The 20,590-nt window shown below is 52.4% G+C and overlaps 2 protein-coding genes across 2 annotated transcripts; both read right to left on the bottom strand.

Annotated features, from left to right (window-relative positions):
- Positions 1–1,033: 1,033 nt before the first annotated feature.
- On the bottom strand, positions 1,034–11,564 carry TGME49_257360 (hypothetical protein). The gene is made up of 5 exons (XM_018781137.1): positions 9,044–11,564; positions 8,557–8,613; positions 8,014–8,183; positions 2,453–7,736; positions 1,034–1,879 (listed from the first exon to the last, which is right to left on the bottom strand). Exons 1-5 carry the CDS (start codon positions 9,117–9,119, stop codon positions 1,605–1,607), a joined length of 5,862 nt encoding a protein of 1,953 aa, XP_018636972.1. The 5' UTR covers positions 9,120–11,564; the 3' UTR covers positions 1,034–1,604.
- Positions 11,565–12,551: 987 nt separating this feature from the next.
- TGME49_257370 (hypothetical protein) lies at positions 12,552–18,734 on the bottom strand (the record flags this gene model as incomplete). Its single annotated transcript, XM_002364932.1, has 6 exons — positions 12,552–13,688; positions 14,452–14,642; positions 15,273–15,541; positions 15,920–16,208; positions 16,854–18,153; positions 18,570–18,734. 6 exons carry the CDS (start codon positions 18,732–18,734, stop codon positions 12,552–12,554), a joined length of 3,351 nt encoding a protein of 1,116 aa, XP_002364973.1.
- Positions 18,735–20,590: the final 1,856 nt, after the last annotated feature.

The raw sequence follows: 20,590 nt of genomic DNA, 5'->3' as shown, positions 1-20,590 counted from the left end.
TCTGTGTCGAGGGAAAACAGCAGCACAGGACAGTCGCCAGTGCTTCCGCAGGGGAAGGACGAGAGGTCTAAGTGCTGGTGAACTTCGTTTGAGGCGGGTGCGACCCAGCAGCTGTGAAACAGAATTTCTGCACGGCTGGTAGTTGTGTATACACACACACTTTTGGAGGAGGGTGTAGGCGACTAGTGGGCAAAAAGTGACCGGTCCGACTACGAAGAATTACAAAACGTAGACTGAGTTCAACACAATCCTTGACATTGTCCCCTCTGGGCTGCACGACGACGGAAATGCAACTAACTATATATATATATATATATATATTCCATGGAGATCGCCTGTCAAGGTCCGCGGTGTGGAAGTGGGCTCCAGCCTGAGCCGTTGTCCCGTTTTCGCCGAAACAACTAAACAGTTACTCCTACGACCCGGCCACTGCAGTTTTGAAACGAAGTGGGGGTGGGACGGCAGTCATTTTAAAGTCTCTGAAGAAGAGGGAGTAGGATTCACCTTTCTTAGACCAAAAGGGAGATACCAGAAGTAACGAGTGGCTCGGAGGGCTGCGACCAGACAGACACGCAGCAGTAGAAGCTGCAACCGCTCGGCAGTTAAGATAGAGTTTGCCAGTGTCGTATCGTGTAGGGGAAAAGTCTCGTCCGTCTAAAATCCGAAACCTCTGTAGTTCCTTCCGAAGACTACCAATGGAATTTGAGCAAGAAGAATGCTTCTTCTCCAACAAAGGTCGTCAATTTCTCTACTCCCAGAGCTGTCAAATGGCTTGTTAATCCAAATCGTGAACGTATATTAGGTACTCGCACAACACTTTAGAAAGGCCGATTGACGGGCAATATCGATGTGAGGGGAATTAGGCACGAATCGTCGCTCGTGATTTTTGAGACATAGGACAACTGAAAATGTGCTCCTGGGAGGAGACCTGCAGCGGTCGTCAATGTCGATAGACAGAATGTCCCAACTAGTGGACTTGTGGCGGAAATAATATAGCTTCTGCTTTCTCTTCATCGCTTTCAGTGTGGATAGACACTTTTACCTACGTGTAGGCGCAGTAGTACGCACATACTTCTTTGAATTTGTATTAGCTTGTGCGCATGTATGTATACGGGATAAAGGCAGTTTTGTTTCATATTATGTTTGAAAAGCACAGGATGGAACGAAAGGGACGCCCGAGCACACCTCGCAGATCCGCCTCGCACCACAAGACAAGCCATACACGAGAGACTCCGGCATTAGGCTCTCTGGTGACGGAAAAAATGGCATGTAAAGATGCACATCCTGCTCTTACATCCTTCCACTGGCGCTGTCCACATGCAGGACGTAATCCAGGTGCGAGTCGCCCGAACATAAACTTGAGACCAAGTTCAATTCGTTTTTATATTATACCTACGTCGACACCCAGGAAGCATCGCACGAAGAACAGCTGAAACGTCTGCACGGATACACAGCGAACGCAAAAACCTACTGACGCTGAAACTTGCATACTCAAGAAACTACATAAAACCAACTCGTAAACATACACATGCTTTTACATATCGGTGTAGGTACATATATACACATATATATGCAGCAGTCGTGCGTGTTTACGTATATATGAATTAGCTTGTGTCGAGAAATACATTCTTGAGGAGTTCAGCGAGGAGTTCGTCTGTGGCTTCTGTGTGTCCGGCTTGAAGGAGGCCATTTCTCAGTTCGCCGGCTGTCGCATCCCCGTCTCTATGTTCTCCACCATTGTTTGCGTCTAGACCTCCGTCGATGACACACAAACGAGCAAAATAAAGGAACTCTAACGCCGAAAGTTGATCCTCGCTGCTGCGCATTCCCCCCAAGCCATCGCGACCATGGCGCCTTGTGTTGGTCGTCCCTGAATGAGCTGCAAAGAAAAGGATGGGTCAAATGACGAATGTTTCTCGTCAAACAAACAAAAGACACACATAACTTCATGTACACGTGTGTGTTTGCATAAGAGAAAACTCCCATCCACTTGTGCCAAGACATCGAAATAATATGCATGCAGCTACAGAAATTTCCATATGCTTCCAGGTATACGTACAGCGGTGTCGGCGAGAGGGAAAACAAAACTATACGGTACTGTAAAAAGGCGAGTCTTTAAGGGGGCACGTGAAAGTGTTGTATTGTGTAACCTGTCATTTAAAAGGCAGACGCCGCAGTCAGCATTGTACGGAGAAGAAAAACGAAGACACTGAACACCACCAAACCGGTGATATGCATTGTATGTTCTACAAGAGGTCCGTACGGCAGCCGTCTGTCAAGGAGAAGCAGTGCTTAACGCGTGATGCTGGGCACTCGATGAACGGCAGTCAGCTTAATGATTAGGAGGTACACCGTGAAAAGGGCGATCGACAGTGCAAGTCGTGTCTTGTTTGCTTCCTGCTGGTTCTTCCCATCCTCTTGTTTGGCATCTGTATCTCATTATTTCACCTACCGATCGAGTGTGGATCAGAGTCCAGTGCCCCTGGATCAAAGAGAAAGGCGTAGTGAACAAGGAATCTTTGTTGGACGAGGGTGTCACCGTTGAAATCGGGTAGGGGAAGCACCGGTACGTTAAGACGAATGTGCTCTTCTGGAAAGACTACTTCTCGCTGCCTATTTGGGCATGTAGCTCTTAAAATTCGTTCATGGCCGGGACACGACGGGTCGTGGTGCATTTGACGCCGGTGTGTGTGTGGGGATTGGTATTCGTGTCGACCCTTGCCGTGTCTTGCGTGGCACTTTTCGAGACTGACGGAGGACGAGCCGTTTTTGGAGAAATTATTTGAACCAGAATCATGCCCCTGTCCGCCTCCCCCTCTCATCGTTCCTTCGGGTTGTTCCTTCTCTCTACCCTGTGCCGTTTCACCGACAGAAGGATCATCCGATTCAACGAAGGCTACGGGAACTGCTGTAGAGTTTCTGCCTGCTGTGTACGTCCTGTCTTCACCGGGGGAGCCCGAAATGATTGTCATAACTTCTTCTCCGTAACACACGCTCCCTGAAGAGGGAAACATGTCTGTGACGTCGGTTCCTGGAGAAACCGAAGTATGAGCAGAGCCCCCTTTCCCTTTTCCCGGCTCCTGGGGTGTCCATGCATTTGTATCTTCGACACATCGTGCTGGGTGTGGCGTTTCCTGGCTTCCTGAATGATCGTTGGATTCGTCCAGGTTTCCTGAGGGTGGAATTCCTTCTTCCTTCACATCCGACGAACGTTTAAGCGTAACGCTGCTGGCACTCTCTATTTTTGTGTCCATGTTTTTCATAAAAGACTGGATATGTTTTGACTCGTTATCGCTGCCCCCCTGAGGCGGGGACATTCTGTCAAGCATCGGCCCCGTCTCTTGTCGATCCTTCCTTCTCTTTCCTCTCTTTTTTGTCGGCCCTAAGGGGGTATCGGATCCACAAGCGGAGACTGGAGAAACCTTAGAAACATGAAGTGTTGCAGATTCCACTGCTTTCAGAGGAATCAAGCCCTCGACATCGCTTCCAGTGCTTTGCTCTCCACTACGTCCTGAGACCTCACTGTGTAGTAATGACGTCCACGATGCACGTGAATTAGTTGTCTGCGAACAACAGTTGGTTTCTGTCCCTTCTTTCTTCCCAAAATAGCTGCCACTACTGTCCCCCCTCGATGATTTGAGTGGATCCGGCAAACGGCCCCCCACTTCCAAAGATGTCACGAGACGACTCTCACTGCTCGAGGAGTCAGGCGTGTTTCCCCAATACTCGTCTTTCCGCAGTAATCCCTGTGACAGATTCGCTTTTTTCTTCCTATATCTCGCTTTTCCCTGTTCCCCTCGTATCGTCTTTTCGTCATCAATGCTACTCCGCTCGCCTGCGTCTTGCTGCGTTTCATCGAGGCCACAAACAAACGCCTTCCGTTGTCCGTCGACGGGTGTCGCAGGCTGTCCTGTTGGGCGTTGTTCTTCCCGTTTTTGCTCGGTGGGAAAACTTTCTGTCTCTTCGTCTCCGTTTCTTCCTGCCGTATGGCCACTCCACTTTATCCCGCCCTCTGACGCTGCTTCCCCTCCCCGTTCCGATGGAACTCCACCTCTGCTTGGCGACTGAGCAAACCGACAGCCGCCTGTCTCCTGCTCTTCCTGCATCTGTGCAGAGCTCCGGAGATGTTCTTCACACGTTCCGGGCTCGTGTTTACCGTGACAACATTGACAACTGTTGACCGTGCGGTGATGCCTGAGGTAGGCCAGACGCCGCTCGAGCTGAGAGAGGAGCCCTGTGGCCCGTAAAGGCACAGCGTGAGCTGCAGGGAATTTCCAGGACCACACCAAGCAAGCCATATCCGGGGATGGAACGAAGGGTCTAACCGCGTGAGAAGGTTGTCGGCCCTGACCCCAGCGCTTCCTTGTTCCAAGGGTGTTGCTACCACCACCACGTGCATTTGCCGCTGAATGATCTGCAGGTAGGGGAGGAAGAGCAGATGGAATGGGGAGGCCCAGTCGGGACTGAGAGGTCAGACGCGCTCCAAGACACACGGTCGTTGGGAAACTGAGGCGACGACAGGATATTGCTGCCGCCAGCGCGGGGGGGAGGAAGGCCGGCATTTTGCGAGAAAGGATGAGAGGAGGAAATGAAGGTGGGGTGGACTGAGTGTGGCAATGACTGTTGCCAGAGATACCTCGCCAACACCCATACTCACGCAGTTCAAGCGACTGGTGTTTCACGCTATCACAGCTCAAGAGGGGGCGTGGCTCGTCATGCTCCCCGTTGGAAGCACCGTACCGGCAATCAGTTGGCCAGCAAGCTGAAGAGGTAGACTCCGGTAGAGGATGAGAAGGCAGAAGCGAGTACGGGTTTGATGAGATCTTGCGTTCTTGACCAGTCAATCCTGTGATGGCAGAGGAGCCCGAAACACAGCTCCTTGCGTGTTCAAGAAAACTCGCTTGCGCACTTCTCGTGGAGGATTCTTGCGGACGCGAATACAAGGAGAGAAACTGTGTTTCTCTTTCATCGTGCAACTTTCCGGCAGTGATGGTTACCCTATCAAAACCGGCTTCGGACGCGGAGCCAGAAACAGCATAAGCACGGCGTCGGTCCGCGACCGGTGACTCCGCGAATGTAGACTCAGAAGAAACAAGTGGCGTACACGCTGCTTTTGCGGTTCTTGGTGAACGAGAAGGCTGCGCATGGTAGCTTGTCTGACAGCATGGTGGGGCTGAAGGAACCTGACCAGAGTTACCAAGCGATGACGGAAAGGCTGTTTCCTCCAGCCCCGAGGCACTACCCCCCTTGAATCGGCGTTCTTGAACCCAAGGTCGCTGAGTCATTGGTTCCCACTTGCCGTTGCCTTGAACTTCTAGGCCCATAGGAACAGAGACCCCGGCATCCCCTCCTCTTCGGTACCCTTCCGCCGTGTCGCAATCTCCCAAACGCTCCTGGTAAGCCCCCGTCAGTGAAGAGGAGGGAGGCCCCTGGGAGCCATCAGACCATCCAGACCCTGTCTCTGTCCTTCCAGGTTGTGTTTCTGAACACTGTGGTTTATTTTGCATGCAGGCATGAATAGGGTGATGTTCGCAGTCGTTATTTCCATGTGCAACAACGTGAATCCGGTCTCTCCTCCCTGTCCCATGAATGGTATAGTTTTCTTGGCGATTCTGTAATGAGTCTACATGGCGAGAGGGATACGACATTGTGTGGGGTGTGGCTGTCTCCCCTATTTTCAATGCTGGCAAACCCAGTAGAGCCTCGTCGATTTGCTCTGGATCGGGAACATAGACGATATCGGAGTCATGACCGCCGTCCTCATCCGCTTGATACATCCCCATAGATACGCTAAATCCGTACAGAGACCCTTCCCCTACAGGGTTGTCCCCATCTAACCGTCGCGCTGGTACTCCCTCTGCCGTCGACCCTGCATGCTCGAATCCAGAAAGGACGTTCCAAGGGCCTGGTCCACGCTCAAAAGCGGCCTCTGCGGACAGCTCCCCGGTGCCTCTGGCTCCCGGCTCCGAGACACTGACACATGGTAGCCGACCTCCAAGAGCTGAGGCTCCGCCCCCCTCCGTCACGCCTCCTAGGCCTGCACCGCCAGGCCCCTTGCCACCAAAGTGTGGAAAGGCACCCGAAGGCTGTCCAGCCGGCAGAAATGATGTCTCGCCCCATTGACCTGTCCCTCTTCCTGAGCCCGCGGGAGTGGACCCCGAACTCTTTTCGTGAAGATGCAGAGATTCCACACACAAGGACGTGGTCCTCTCGGTGGTGTGAGATTGCCGAGCACCATTACCTGCACCCGTCCACGGGCCTGCCGCGCCCGTGCGAAACGTACTTCCCTCATTCGTGTTCTTCACAATACGCAACAGAGCCACGGGATGGAGCAGGCTCCAGTCGCTGATGCTGCCTGTGACCCACTGGCGAGGGGCACAGTGGCCTCCAGAACCTGCCCCGGACCCCCGGACCCCCTCCGCTCCTAGTCTTCCTGTGTTTCCAGGGTAGGCATACGGGGAGGTTTCGTCAGCAGGGGATCCAAAATGGCAACTCCTTTTCAAGGTGTCCTCGGGACTAGTCCAGGAGCCGTTGCCTAGTACCATACCTGGATAGGCACCTGGATGGGTGGGCGGCGAGTACGACGGATGCAAGGAACTTTCGACTCTTCCAGAATTCAGAGACATAGGATTTACGTAGAACCTCTCGAGATCTGTAGGGTCCCCGTCCTGACCATCGAGGTACTGGGACTTTCCTTCAATGCAGGGGGCCGGATATGTCCAGCTACTGGCGCCGGCGTCTTGACCGGGTACACCGGGACAAAAACCTGAGGGGGACGCGGTGGAGAACGAAGGGCCTACAGACGAAGATGAGGAGTGAAGAAGAGAGGATGGAAGAAGGGTCTGAGTAATTACTCGAAAATAAAGACGCCCCACACTCATGCACAAGTCCCCGCCACGCGGAGTTGCACACTGGGCCTCCTGCAACTTCCGACTCGCACGCAAAAGGGCCGCGGGGGAGAAACGCGTCTGTCGCAGGGGATGGGGGACACCTGCCACACAGCCCAAAAGAGGGGGCCAAAGAGAAGAAGACGCCCTCCTGTCGACCATGGAAAAACTGGCGGAGCCAATGGGCTCTGTGTGCCCAGGGTACCTCCCCAAGCAGGGCGTGTCTCTGACGCGTTCACAGGCGCTACCTGCATCATGGAGAAACAGGCCGTCTGCGTCTTTCGTGTCTAAATAAGGCTGTCGGAGAGAAGGCGGGTTCTCTCCTGGGTTCGTCCTCGAGTGTGTCTCAGTCGCATTTCCGCCACCGTCACCGCCAGAACGCGAAAATGAAGATCCTTCCTCACTGTCCCGCATCTGGATGTCAGCCTGGTTCCGGTTTATTTCACTCGCGCCCATGTTGTTTAATGCGGCACTGTTTGAGAATATGCGCCGCCGAGCATCCTCTTGGCCCGCGGAAAAGGGCAGATCCCATTCTCTCTGACAGCTCACTAATGGGTACCCACCTGCCTCTCGCTCGAGACACGACGGGCAGGGCCTCTCGACAAAGTGAATGAAATTCAGAGCTGTATTTAGGAGAGTGCAGGCAACACCGAGTTCACTGCTGCAGTAAAGGAGGTCCTCATACACATGACCTCGGCCTCCTGGTACACCGGGAACAGAAGATCCGACGCTTGACAACGGTCCCGTTGCTGCGTGGCGAGTAGGCGCGACGCGGGAACTCGTGAAAACCCGCGATACGGATTGGTCCTCGCTCGTTGAATGCTGGAGAAGCGAACCATCGAGAAACGGCTGCAAAAAGTTGGAAGCGGACATAACGGGAACAAGGCGAGGGTAACGGTGGAGACAGGGGCCAGATCCAGTTCCTCTTCGGCCAACACACATGCCAATCGCAACAAAACGCTGCTCTCGAAGAAATCAACCAACGACGGCGAAAATGGAAATTTTGTGTCGGTACACACTTGACACCACACTGGTATTTCTGTTTCTTGTACTGTTCTGTGGACAAACCAATAAACGTGCGCGGGCTTTTCCTTCAAAGATCACAATGAAGAATGCCTTTACTTACTTGAATGAAGGTGCACACCGACAGTAAAATTTCCTGAACGTGGTGAACAGTAGAGTGAATTGCTGAGGATCGATGGCGCGCCCAAAAGACGCAGTACTGAAGAGGGTGAACCAGACTATCGATTTGTCGCTCAATAACCAGAAGCACTCTCTGCTCCGGCACTGTGAGCCCTGTAGATGTTAATAAAGAAAGCCGAACGACGACAGTGGAACCAAGTTTACGGACGATAGCTCGTCATACAACAACACACCCCACTTCCGCTTGCCATGCGTACGCGCATATAAGCACATATGCAGCTTTCGTTCTCGATGCATACATGTTTGGGCGCCGCCGAACGGTTATACAACAGAGAGGCATCCTCAATCTGTACCGTCTCGGCACGCAGTCACACAGGGTCAGAAGATGGCCGCGGAATAACGCCACAGCTACACGCTTCTTTGTAAGACTCCGTTTGCGAACACGGCAAAGTTTCCGATTACGAAGTGCAGTGGCTACAAGTATTCCCTTAACTGATGATTTCCATTTGAAGAGGAAAAGTCATACCATGGCCAGAGCTTCGGGAGAGAAGTTGTCCAATGCGAGAAGAAAGATGTGTCGCACCTGATATTCAAAATAAAAGGATCACATATTCAATTCTAAAAATGTGCATGCAACACCGCGAAACGACCACCTTTGACATGGAAGTGTTCCACCGTGCGAACCAAATCACACAAAGATCAAGCCCCATATCTATAAACCATTTCCTGCCCCTAAGCATACATATACTTGCCATGAATTTGCACTATAGTTTCGAGGCATGCATCTTTCATGCATATACATGTATGTATTCACTTCCTCGCTGAATCTATTTGGCCGTCGAGGACCATGCTGCCTGGGGATTACACCGACAAACGAAATTCAGGGTTATCTCTATCACATGTCTCGACCTTTCTCTTCTGGATTGTGTATACAGCGAACTGCATTGTGTGTACACATAAATGAGGAACTGTCGATGCACAAAGAGCTATACAGATGTAGACTACTTCCTCACCGGAGGCGAGATGCGCAGAGCTAGATATCCATGAAAAGGTTCCCGATAAGAAAGTGGCGACTTTGTTGAACTCCATCGTTGACTGATTCCAACGGACAAAGGGTTCCTTCTCTGTTTCGCCTTTTCAACAGCTATGCCAAGTAGGAAAAAAGCGGAAAATTATTGCTTGTACATACAACTCAAAATGCGTCTCCGCAACGCATATTTAGTCCCGAATACATTAAGAGGATTTATGTACGCCCATACTTCTGTCTGAAGTATGGGAATGTATAAATATATATAGCTGATTGAATGATAAGTATGACGGCGAAACTGAGATAACTCAACGCTTCTGTCGGTTTAAGCGTTCGTCCTCAGATTCCGGAGGGTAGTGGGCGGTTGCATGCGTCACCCCGCCGGTTTGCGTGCCTGGAAAGCCTCTGAAAGCTTTAGGAAACTGCTAGGGTCGCGCCACAGGAAGAGAAGTAGAAGAAAGTGCAGAGGCGGGGGGAGGAGCAGATGAGGCAGAGGAAGAAAAGAAGGCAAAGATGAAGAAGCCCGAGATATGATACGCCTTTTGTTAGGAGTCCCGAATTCTTCTGAAGCGGAGAAGACATCCAAACGGAATATGAGTTATGATGAACACTAACAAAGCACACAACCACTTTACGGATCATCTGATTTTATGTTCGCGCATACTCCCGCCATCTGGCAGAAGTATACTTGCCGCCGCTTAATCACTTTTGCTGCTTCGTTTACCCCCAGAAACAGAAACGAACACTGTAACTCGGACAGCTCACCAAGCCGAGCGCCTGAGGGGAGGCCAGTGAAAAACGGTGTCCCTTTCGATGTGAAATACTTGACAGCTGCGCCCCCGAGAAAGAGACTGATGATTCCTGAGTGGATAAAGGACTAATGCGGAGTTGAATATACTGTTGCCGAGCAACTGGGAGGACCTGCGTGCCACGCACAGTTTCATAAACACAAGGCGGTACGGGGCTCAAAAAGCGTTTACCTAGCCGACAAGATGACAGTGAAGAAATGCGTGGAAGCCACGAGTAGTCATCCGCTTTCGCGCGAACTTCCTTGAAATAACAAAAAAAGGTCTGGCTGCTTGCCGAGCACACCGTCTTCTGCCCCATTTACAGTTTTCTGCTTACGTCACACCGAAAAAAACATTTAGGCGCACGCACGGCCATGCGGCTCAACACCTCATTGACTCATTTAAAACTTGTGTAACTCCACGCGTGCATAGTCGACCGTCTAGTGTCGACAACAATGAGAAACACAACTACCCTGCTTCACGATTTACAAAAAATTTACTTACGTTTCCGTCATTCAACTGTAAAGATACGAGTACACGCTTTTTCGGTTGCGTGGGCATACACAGGTGCCGCATATATGTGTCGGCAATTATCGATACAAAGATGCCTGCGTACGTCTCGTACGTCTAAGTGGGTGAATACGTAGTCTGCATTCAAGTGACAGTTTTGTTTTTCATCCCATGGTAGAACGAAATGCAAAATGCTGTCTTTTCTTTAGACGGGAGAAAGGGCTGGGGACTCGTCGAGCGACGCGCAAGCGACACGGCAGGTGAGAGTCAAACTGGCTATGTCTGGTCGTTAGCAAGTAACAAGCTGTCCGCCTCAGGACATAATTGCCCGGTCATGCACTCGAATCCTTTCTGCACGGGTGTTCCCCCGCAGCCGTTTCACATGTGGTTTTCCGTGAAATGGCAACTATGAGTGTGTCGTCGAATTCCAAGGGGGGTCTCAAGAAACCGTACCTGTAAAACCGTCTCAGACCCGTTGTACCTGGTCTTCGCGATGGGAGTGGGTGTCGATTCCCACGACACGCCACCCAGGTCGAAGAAAAAGACAAAGAAAAAGAGGCGAAAAATACCGAGTTCGAGAATAGTGGTTGGCCGCACACCGTGAACAGCAACCACGAGTTAAAGAAAAGCGGGCGAATGCATCTTTCTTACCAGGAAAACAGATTCATTTTGCCGAGCACACTGGTTTTCGCCGTCCAGAGCCAGTTCTCATGTGTTCACTGCTGATGCTCGTCGTCCTGTAAATTCATGGTGCGAGCCGTTAAGTAATGTTTTTTACTTTTTTGGAACGACACAAACCTCATCATAAAGGACAGAACCCATGAAGAAAAAGTTAGCTCAGGCTAGCTGGAAGATTCATGACTTTGTGCCCCCAATTTGCATACTTCCAGATCACAGTTGCCCAAGCGGTAAGGAAGAGAGCGACATACTCGTTTGGCAGGACTACGTTTCCCACATCATGAAAATGCCGCAGATTGAGCCACACCTCCTGCATTTTCCGGCTTCTTCGTTGGGTTAAAGAGGAAAGAGAGCGGACACGGAAGGCGGGTAGAACTGGGAGACCCTAGAACAGCTCGTATAAGAGGTTCGAGGATACAGGACGGTTTAGGGGCATCCGCGTTTGATCTGGGCGCCTCGTGTTTACTTTTTAACAGAACTCATCAAAATTACATCGACAAACAAGCATTCTGGAAATAAATAAAATATGTCGTAGACTGCGATACTAAGACGGATTCCGCTGGGCGCTGGTAGCTAGCCTGGTGAGCTGTCAATACGGACAGGAAGTTGAGCAAGTTGATGGAAGACCACACATGGGAACTCCTGGCCAGTCGTTGGTCTATACATGCACTTTTCCTCTATCCTACTTCCAAACAGGCGAGCCGATTGGTTTCCTTCACAAACTTGTACTGCAGCACCACTGATAGGCCAAGCGCGCGTTGTTTTATTTATGCGGAGTCTGGCCATTGTAGAAACACAGTTCTTAAGCTACGGTATCTTGTACCTCTGCAACTGAACAACCCAACCGGTCATTTGTGTTCACGTCAAAAGCCGCCTTCGATGCCCGGTCACGCGAGAAGCGCGCGGTAAATTCAGCTATGCGAGGGCCATCCAAACCACAGTGTCGTATACGCATCTTGTTCACTCGTGAGCGAAGAAAAAACTGTGGAACAAACGATAAAGAAAAGGCTCCTAGGTACGCGCTGGAGTTTGAACCTTTCGAAATCCAAAAAGTGAACGGTTCAACGGCATGCGAGTCCTGTCTCTGTTGGCGACTGCAGCACCACATGACATCGTCGAAACAGGTTGAATTACTTGGCGCAAGCGACTGAAAGCTCGGCCTCCATGCGCCTTTTCCCACCCAGCCAAACCTGTAGCATCTAGTACGTTGTGCGTGCGGCCGTCAAATGAGAAAAACATCATTGACAACGGGTTATATAGACAAAGATATTCAACACACCTGCGTTGACGCAGTGAACTTTTCTGCTCCACCTTGCGACCTCAAGAAGAAATAATGAACCGCCCCCATTTTCGTCCCCATCTCATTGGCCCTTTCTCTCCTGAGCCACTCTGAAAATATAGCTGTATTATTCAAAGGTGTATGGGGGCGGCTGGTTCGTGCTTCCGTCGTTGTTGACTGTGGCTGCTTCGTCGCCTGATTAGTGCAAAGATGAATTTTGTGGTACGAACGCTTGACGTCTATTGCTTCGGTTTTGGTCCACTTTTCGGCCCGTTCACGAGGGACTTCGGTGCCAAAATTGGCGGACCGGCGCCGACCACTATAGTGGCGGTTCGTTGTCTGTCTCGTTCCATTTTGACTTTTGCCTGAACGGCGTTCTTCGCTTTTGCCGATGCTTGTGTGTGGTGCGCATCTGCGTAAATAACGGTTGACCCGGTTGGTGCACCGGTTCCTTTGGGTCCTTTCCCGGAACATGAGCTACGTGTGGAAGGGGCTGATTCAAGATCGTCCTGAGACGTCTCCGTGCCACTGGCTGGCTGAAGTTTTCTCTGCTGCCCACCTACAAAGGTTGCAGGCTCCGAAGCACCAGGTGGAGGCGGTGGTTTCGGTCTCGTTTTCACTATGCGGCTCGCTGGAAGGGTTCCTTTCACCACGCTCACCTGACTGCTTGCTTGGTCTCCAGATTTTGACGGCTGACCTCTGGTCGCTGGTGCCAAATCGTGCATGATCTCCGCATCTTCGCATGCCTTATCGAAGTTTTTCTTCCTCCGCCCCCCCTCGTCTACCGTGTTGTTTCTGCGGCTGGGATTCTCTCCAGACATCCGGCTAGAAGCCCGACGTTTCTCCGATGAGGAAAGTGCCCCACTGCCTTCGCTCGAAGTCGAGGAACTGCGTCCACTGGATATGCTCTCCGATACACTAGAAGTATCCGACTCCGTTCCCGACAGAGCTTTGTTCCCATTTTCATCCAAAGAACGCCTGCGGCGCACACCACGTCCTCGCGCAGAGCGAACTGACCCGTTATCCGAAGTCCTCGACTCAAGGAACGAGGAAAGACGATCTTCTGGGAAACTCCCATTCGCGTCGCCGTGCAAGAGCCGCAAGTGGCCTATATTCTCCGTTTGAAATGAACGTGGTATACGGCGAAAAGGATCACGATTCCGCGTTTCCAAATGCGGAGTCGAGTCACCACCGAAACCAGCCCGCGGGTTCTCGAACCGCAATCCGAGACGGTGCATTTCAGTGTGGACAAGAGCATTGAGACGCGTTAGCACGTCCGGTGCCTGAGCATCGTCTTCTGCAGAGTCCAGCGTAGAGGATGTCCGAGGCCTTCTACGGTCGCCTCGTTCCTTTTCTCTTACCCCGCTCTTGCAACGCTGATACACCACACAGAGAAAGTAGGCACATGTTCTTCGAAAGACGCAAAGCGAACGATAGTCTTTCTTGTGTGGGAGGAATGTCCGAGTCCTCCCATGAGAAAAACGAACGCCACTTCCTATGGATGTGCTGTCGCGAGGACAGCCAATAGGCACTGGTGAAAGATCGGTGCGTACAGACAGGTTTTTGTGTTACTCGCGACACAAGGACACGACTACTCACGTACACCGAGTCCTCCCATGAGAAAAACGAACGCCACTTCCTATGGATGTGCTGTCGCGAGGACAGCCAATAGGCACTGGTGAAAGATCGGTGCGTACAGACAGGTTTTTGTGTTACTCGCGACACAAGGACACGACTACTCACGTACAATTGTAAAGTCAAATTCGTAATAAAGCTGGGTGCACGCTTCCACCACAACGTCGGGAAGAAGCTCCTGAGACACCCTCCACACATCCCTAACCATGTGATAGGTTATGTTCTTGGTCCGCACTCAAAACGCACTAACCACGCACGACTCATTGGGTCTTCTGGCTTCGAACTCCCAAGAATTTATCCCTCAATCAGGTGAAAGCAAGGTCACATGAGACACATGAATCGACATAAGGATGCAACTGTTTCTTACCGACCGCCTCGGGGAAAGCCGCTATCTAGGCTTCCTTGAAGCACAAATGACTTAGGTTCTCCATAACACAAAACTCCCCTATTTAAAAGGGACAGAGGGAAGGCACAGAATTCACGTGCCTTTTCCTCGGGGCTTACCTTAGTCTCATTCTCCCGTAAGTGAATAACTGCGTCATGCGCGGCTACAAGTTGTCGCCGCCAACGCTCGAGACGTGAGGCTACCTCGGCGAGCTTCCGCTTTTCTTCTTCGTTATATTTTTTGAGGGCCTCCGCCTCATCCTCTACCTCTCGCAAAGCCATGATCGCTGCTGTGGCTTTCTCGTCTTCCACTGTGGGACAGGACAAAGACTCGCAAAAGCATCACGTGACGGCGAACACGCTTCCAGATCATACTTCTGGGTCTCAGAAATGAGAAATCCTAGGGAAAATGGACTTCCCGGCATGCACGCAGCGACGAAAGAAAGCACCCATTCATGGCCACAAGGGGCCATTGTCAGCGCAACGCTTCTTGCGTTCAATGCCACGGATTTCCTGATAGGTTTCTGCGCGATGCTGACTTCGTTTCGGAGTCTTCTGAAGAGTGCAGACCAGGCAAAAATCATAGACTGACCACCCAAGAGCGCTAAGCGAAACAATCATATTTGACAGCACGCCAGGGAAAGTCTTTCTTTTTGTGTATATGCATATATACGAATGCCGAGATCCAGTGACACACACGTATACATATATAGATATACACATGCACACACTCAAATACGATACGCATTTACGTGTGTATGCGTCTTTCTGTATGAAAAGATCGATATATGAAGCCCGAGAGCTGTGATAACTGGGTTTGCAGATGCGCTGCAGTGTGTCTCGTGTCACTTCACGGAAAGCGGAGACGAAGCGCGTTCGTCGACTCGAAGCTGGGCGCGGCGCTCTGGCGGCGTGTCTGATTCTCTCGTTTTCTCGCCTACGCGTGCCTATTCCAGTTCCAGCTCCTCTCCCAGGTGGGGCGTCTCTCGGCTTCACATAGCGAGTCCACTGGTTCCACGCCTGTCGAAGATGACGCAGAACAACTTCTCGGAGAAGGCCGAAGCCAAGACGTGTCACCTTGGAATCGCCTCCCAATATCGCCCTCAGTGCCGCAGAAGTCCCGACAGCCCGAGGCATCGCTGCACCTGCCGCCGCGTTCAGTTTGGTGAAAAACAGCGTCTTCAGGCGACGCTGGGCAGCTCTGAAAACGCTGAAAACAGACAGGCGACAGCCTCACACGGGGCCCGCGCAAATCAAGTGGACAGCCGAGGAGACAAGCGAGGCGAGGAGACAAGCGAGGTGAGACACAAAAAACAGGAAGTGAGAGCGGGAGCCAGAATTCGAGACAACCATACTGGAGGTGGAGGAATGAAGAGGAGGGGAGGGACAAAGCAAGAAAGGAACCTGAGAAGAGTCGAGGCGCGGAGAAGAAGGAAACACGGTGGAATAGAAGACGAACGAGGCAGAAAGTGAGACAACCCAGCACCCTGCAAGACCGTGTCAGAGGTTCTGATTGAGCCCCGGTGTAGGAAAACGAAGCAAAAACGAAGCTTGGGGACTTCAGTGGCTTCTCTCCCGTCGAACCTACATACTAATAGAGTTGAGTGCTTGCCGTATCGCGCAAGCTCTCTCAAGGTGCGATTCCGAGTTCTTCGTCTCTTTGTCTAACAAAGTCTGCAGGCGCTCTCGCAGCGTGGTGATCTCCTCCTCATCTCTGCTCGCCGCCTCCACCTGCTCCTTGAGGTGATTGATCTCCTTCGTCGCGTTGACTAGTTCGTGGAAGGCTCGGAAGGCGGGACCTCGGAAAATCACATGCTGCTGAGTGTACTGCGCCTCCTGATACTCGTCGCCCACGCTGTCTCCTCTCTTCGCCAGAACTGTGAAAGACAGACAGAAGAGAACGACCGTGATGTCTTGTCGCCGGTTACATGCAGCTAATACTGCTTGTGAACCTCCGGCAGAAGAGAGGCAGGAAGGCAATCGGAAGCGAGAAGGGCCAGGACAAAGAGAAAAGGAAAAGGAACGAATAGACAGAGAGCCGAAGCTCGGATACGAGAGAGCGAGAGGGGATGGACACACAGCGTCGGGAAGTCGAGAAGTTTGGCAGACAAAGACAGAGGCACACAGAAGCAGAGAACGATCCAAAGAAGCATTCGTCAGATGCTTGAAGTTGTCGATATGGTGGGATCTCAATATCTCTGCAGATGTGCACCACGAGCGCGGACGCGACATCATGTCATTCTCTCTCTCGACGAATGCCGACTTTGTCAAAACGTTAAAATTTTCAACGGTCTCCCTAGCAACACGGTAGAGGTCCCCCGAACTTTCTCTTTCTAAATTCCGAAGCGACTATAGGAAGCGGTCTCACTCCTCTGGGGGGCGTGCATCTACTACCACGAGGATATGCCCCTGACAGCATTTTATCCGCCTTTCTCGCCTCCGTTTCGTGCGTCGAAGTTCCAAGTTCTTTCCAATGCGTTCACCGCCCCCGTTTCTCCACTGCCCACAGCATCTTGTCTTACAGGGTCTTAGCATGCTTTCGTCTCCCTCCGTGACCTCTGTCTCCGCAAGCACCCGTCCAGCCGTCGGCGCAGCGGCGCCCTTCCGACTCAGCTCTGGAGCCTGCCTGTCTTCTGCCTTCGCGCCGGATGTCTCTCCACGCGCAGGCTCGGCCAGACGCCGCTGCTCGAGCTCTGGAGGCGGCAACGACGGACCCCCGTCGCGCTTCAGCAGCGCCACCATGAAATTTCGAGCTTTCACATCTGCTGGAGACACAAGGGGGGGAGCGGGAGGCTGTCCCTTCGAAGCTCCGGGAGGGGCAGGCGCGGCAGCTGCACGGGCGGCCTGCTGCTGAGCCTCGAGCGCTCTGGTTGCCTCTTCAGCGAGCTGGCGGATTTCCATCTCTCGTTCGACTTGCGCTTGGCGCCGCCTCTCCAATTCTTCGCGTTCTTCTCTCTGGCGATCGATCGACTCCTGCAAACTGCGTGCGGTTTCTGTCAGCTCGCGCTCTGTAGCCTCGAGGAGTTCCTCCAGTCCCGCTTGTTCTTCTCGGCGCCTCTTCTCTCGCTCCTCCCGGGCCTTGCGTCGCTCTTCCGACGCCTCGCGGCGACTGCGCCCTGAGGACGGAGACGACGAGGACCCGCGGGAGCTGCTCTCTCCGCGATCGCCCTTTCTTTTGTTTTTCCTTTCTTCATTCTGCTTCTCAAGCTCCTCTGCCAGCTCCTGCGTTCTCTTCAGCTCTTCCTCCAGTCTCTTTAGTTCCGCGATTCTCGCCGCTTCTTTCTCCTGCTTCTTCTTCTCCCTTTCCTCGCGCTCGCGCCCCCTCTGCTCCCGCTTTTCCTCCTTCTGCTTCTTCTCGTCTTCCTTCCTCTTCACCTTCGCCTCTTCCTTGGCTTTCTTCTGCAGCTCTATTTGCTCGAGGCGCGCACGAAAGGCCTCGACGTCGCTGCCTGATACGAGCTTCGACGACCTCTCCTCGCTCTCCCCTTTCTTCTTTTCGGCCACCATCTCGCCTCCCTTCTCGCTCTCCTTCTTCTTCTTCTTTTTCTCAGCCACTGCCTCGTCCCCCTTCCCGCTCTCCTTCTTCTTTTTCTTCTTCTGCTTCTCGTCGCCGCCCGACTCTGCAGCGCTCGATGAAACCCCACTCGGACCGGGTGTCTCCGAGATCCCAGAGTCCGGCGTCTCCACAGCGGCGGCGGTCGAGGAGACAGGAGTCGTGGCGGCTGGCTCCGGCTCCGCGGGCGTCGACGCGCCCCAGAACGACCAAAAGCCGCCGCCAGAGGTAGGCGTCGCGGGTGGCGAGTCTGAAGGGGCATCGGCCTTCTGAAGAAGCGATCCGAGAAGTGACACACATGCGAAAAACAGACTTGCAGGATCGCGTGACGTATGGGAACATGCGGTGCCGTAAGCAGAGACTGGAGTTGGAGACGAACGAAATGAGAAAGGCGTTCCCTCCACGGAAAAGCGCTGGTTCTCCAGTGTTCCTCCCGTCTGTTCGATCGTGCCATAGGCCCTGTTTCTCGTCGAAACCGAAAGAGTTTAACACACAGCACAGCAGTGGTTCAACCTCGCTTCCCCCCATCGTCTCGACTCATCCACGAAGAAGGCCAGTGCACGAGGAAAGAAGAGAGAAGACGACAGGCAATTCATGAGGCACAGGAAAAGACTGCTTGTTTCCGTTGCTCTCGTGCAGAGATTCACGAGACGAAGAATATCCCGCGACTCACCAAGGGGCTTACCGTCTCCGGAGATGCTGAACTGGCCACTCCTGCTACTTCCTTTCCCTCAGTGGCAGAAGGCGAGGCAGGGACATCTTGGTGGGAGGGCGTCGGGGGGCTGGCTGCCGTTGCGTCTTGCGACTCTTCCGGAGGGTTCTCCTCCGAGAACCCAAGCAGAGACCACATTTCACTGGTAAAACTTGTGCCGAGAAGTCGCGTTCAAAGCTCAGTGTGGAGAGAAAGTGGATCCTAGGACGTTCGCCACCATGGCTCGATGCAGAACTCGACATTTTCCCTCCCTCCCACAATTCCTGCATGCACAGGAATCAGGGGAGAAACTTCCTCTTCCTGACGCTTGGACGCGATCCCCTGCCGCTGTGTGGAAGCGCGGTGACATTTCTACATCCCTGCTACGACGCCACGCATGTACCTGAATGTTCCTGTACATACCGCGGCCCTGACAACATCCATACATGCGCGGCGTGTATGCAAACAATTGTCACGAAGGAAGACAAGCCATCCGGGACGATGCACTCCAGTGAGGTTAGGCACTTGCGGGGGGGACGTGGAAAACCTGAAACCGACTCAGAGCCGGATTCCGATGGGCGCAGGCTCGGCCCTCAGCAAACAAAGAGTTCATATACTGCGGAGGGAAACCATGCGGAGGCGCTGTTGAACAGCCACAAAAAGAAGGAAAGCAAAAAAGAATGCATGCGAAGTTGGGTGAGGAAAGCGACCTCTTCCTGAATGCAGCTTTGCCCCCTATACACAGTCTCTCGGCCCGACTTCGCCACTGTCGGCGGTCACGGCTGGAGGTGGAAAATGGGTCTCTCGGTCGAGAAGAATAACGAGAGATTGGACATAAAGTCTAGGAGCCTTGCTTCAAAAGTGACTCGCTTGCCTTCGGCATCGGAAAAACAAACGCGGAACAAGTGCACAAGCGAAAATCTGCAGCGCCTATCGGTTTACAGCCAACACTGGCAAGAGTGAAATGGACCTAGAAAACGAAAGGTGGCGTTCAGCCAAGTGTATGTGAAAGTGCTTTGGAAATAAAAACACGAAATACAGGGTCGGCACGAAAGAAACCAGCCCCTAATTCAATGGCGCACAAATCGTTGCAGTGTCCACATTGGGCAGAGTATCGGCAGCTACCAACGAAAAGCTCTCTTCTCTCTTACGCGGTTTTACAGGATTTGCTGTGAGACCCAAGGAGGGCGGCTTTCATGGAGGGAACCCGTCGGCTCCAGAATGTGCAGTAAACGTCTCTCAATATGTGCCAACACAACCGCTGCCGGAGAACAGCTCGACGAGCTGCCTGGCGAACGTCGGGCACTAGACACCCGAAAATCGGAGAAAGGAGAGTGTGAAGAGAAGAGAGATCAGCAGAAAAGCACGAATGACTTTTCCGGTGCACTTCTTAGCAAGTCCTTGCGATCATCGGGGGTGACAACGACAGGTTGTTTTTCTCCGTCCATTGCAGACAGCGGACGGGGTCAACTAGCGCATGCGCGGTGTCGGGCAGCCTGCGAGACGATCGATTTCTCCGTGTCATCGACGCGGAACTCTGTGTTCTTTCTTTCACTTCATCCATCACAAGCATAGTGTGAAGAAACTTTCCGCGTGGAAGAACCTCGCAGCGAAAAACATTCAAGACAGAGAAGCCTCGTCCGCGTCGCCGTCCAGCTCGTGAGACGCGCGGATGTGCGAGAAAGCTGTTCCCTTAGAACCTTAAAACATCAGCCTCCTTACAGTCGAAGTCGCGTACCTTCAAATCTCCTCGCCAGTTTCTCCCCCAACAAAAGACTCCAATATTACGGACTACTGTTCACTCGCGTTCGCCTTTGAAGGTGAAAACAGCTGAATTCGGTAGGGGTCAGAGCGACGCGGCTCTTTCGTGGCACGTGGTTTTGTTGCTTTTCGTCGAGCATGCAGATACAGTTGGACGCTAGTCGGCAGACACTTTTACTTTGTTCATGGAAATCAAACGAGCTTTCAATGATTGTATTTATAAAACGTGATTAGTTGACTTTGCCAACACGATC

Source organism: Toxoplasma gondii, chromosome VIIb, assembly GCF_000006565.2.
Source record: "Toxoplasma gondii ME49 chromosome VIIb, whole genome shotgun sequence".
Taxonomy (NCBI): domain Eukaryota; phylum Apicomplexa; class Conoidasida; order Eucoccidiorida; family Sarcocystidae; genus Toxoplasma; species Toxoplasma gondii.
Note: the sequence above shows the minus strand (reverse complement) of the source record. Positions and strands in the feature narration are given on the sequence as shown.

Bases quoted from the DNA above. Each gene is read 5' to 3' on its own strand.
- TGME49_257360 (XM_018781137.1), bottom strand. From the start codon at position 9,119: ATGGAGTTCAACAAAGTCGCCACTTTCTTATCGGGAACCTTTTCATGG. The intron at 8,614-9,043 runs GTGAGGAAGTAG...TTTGAATATCAG, and splicing joins CTCTGCGCATCTCGCCTCCG to GTGCGACACATCTTTCTTCT. The intron at 8,184-8,556 runs GTATGACTTTTC...TAACATCTACAG, and splicing joins CTCCCGAAGCTCTGGCCATG to GGCTCACAGTGCCGGAGCAG.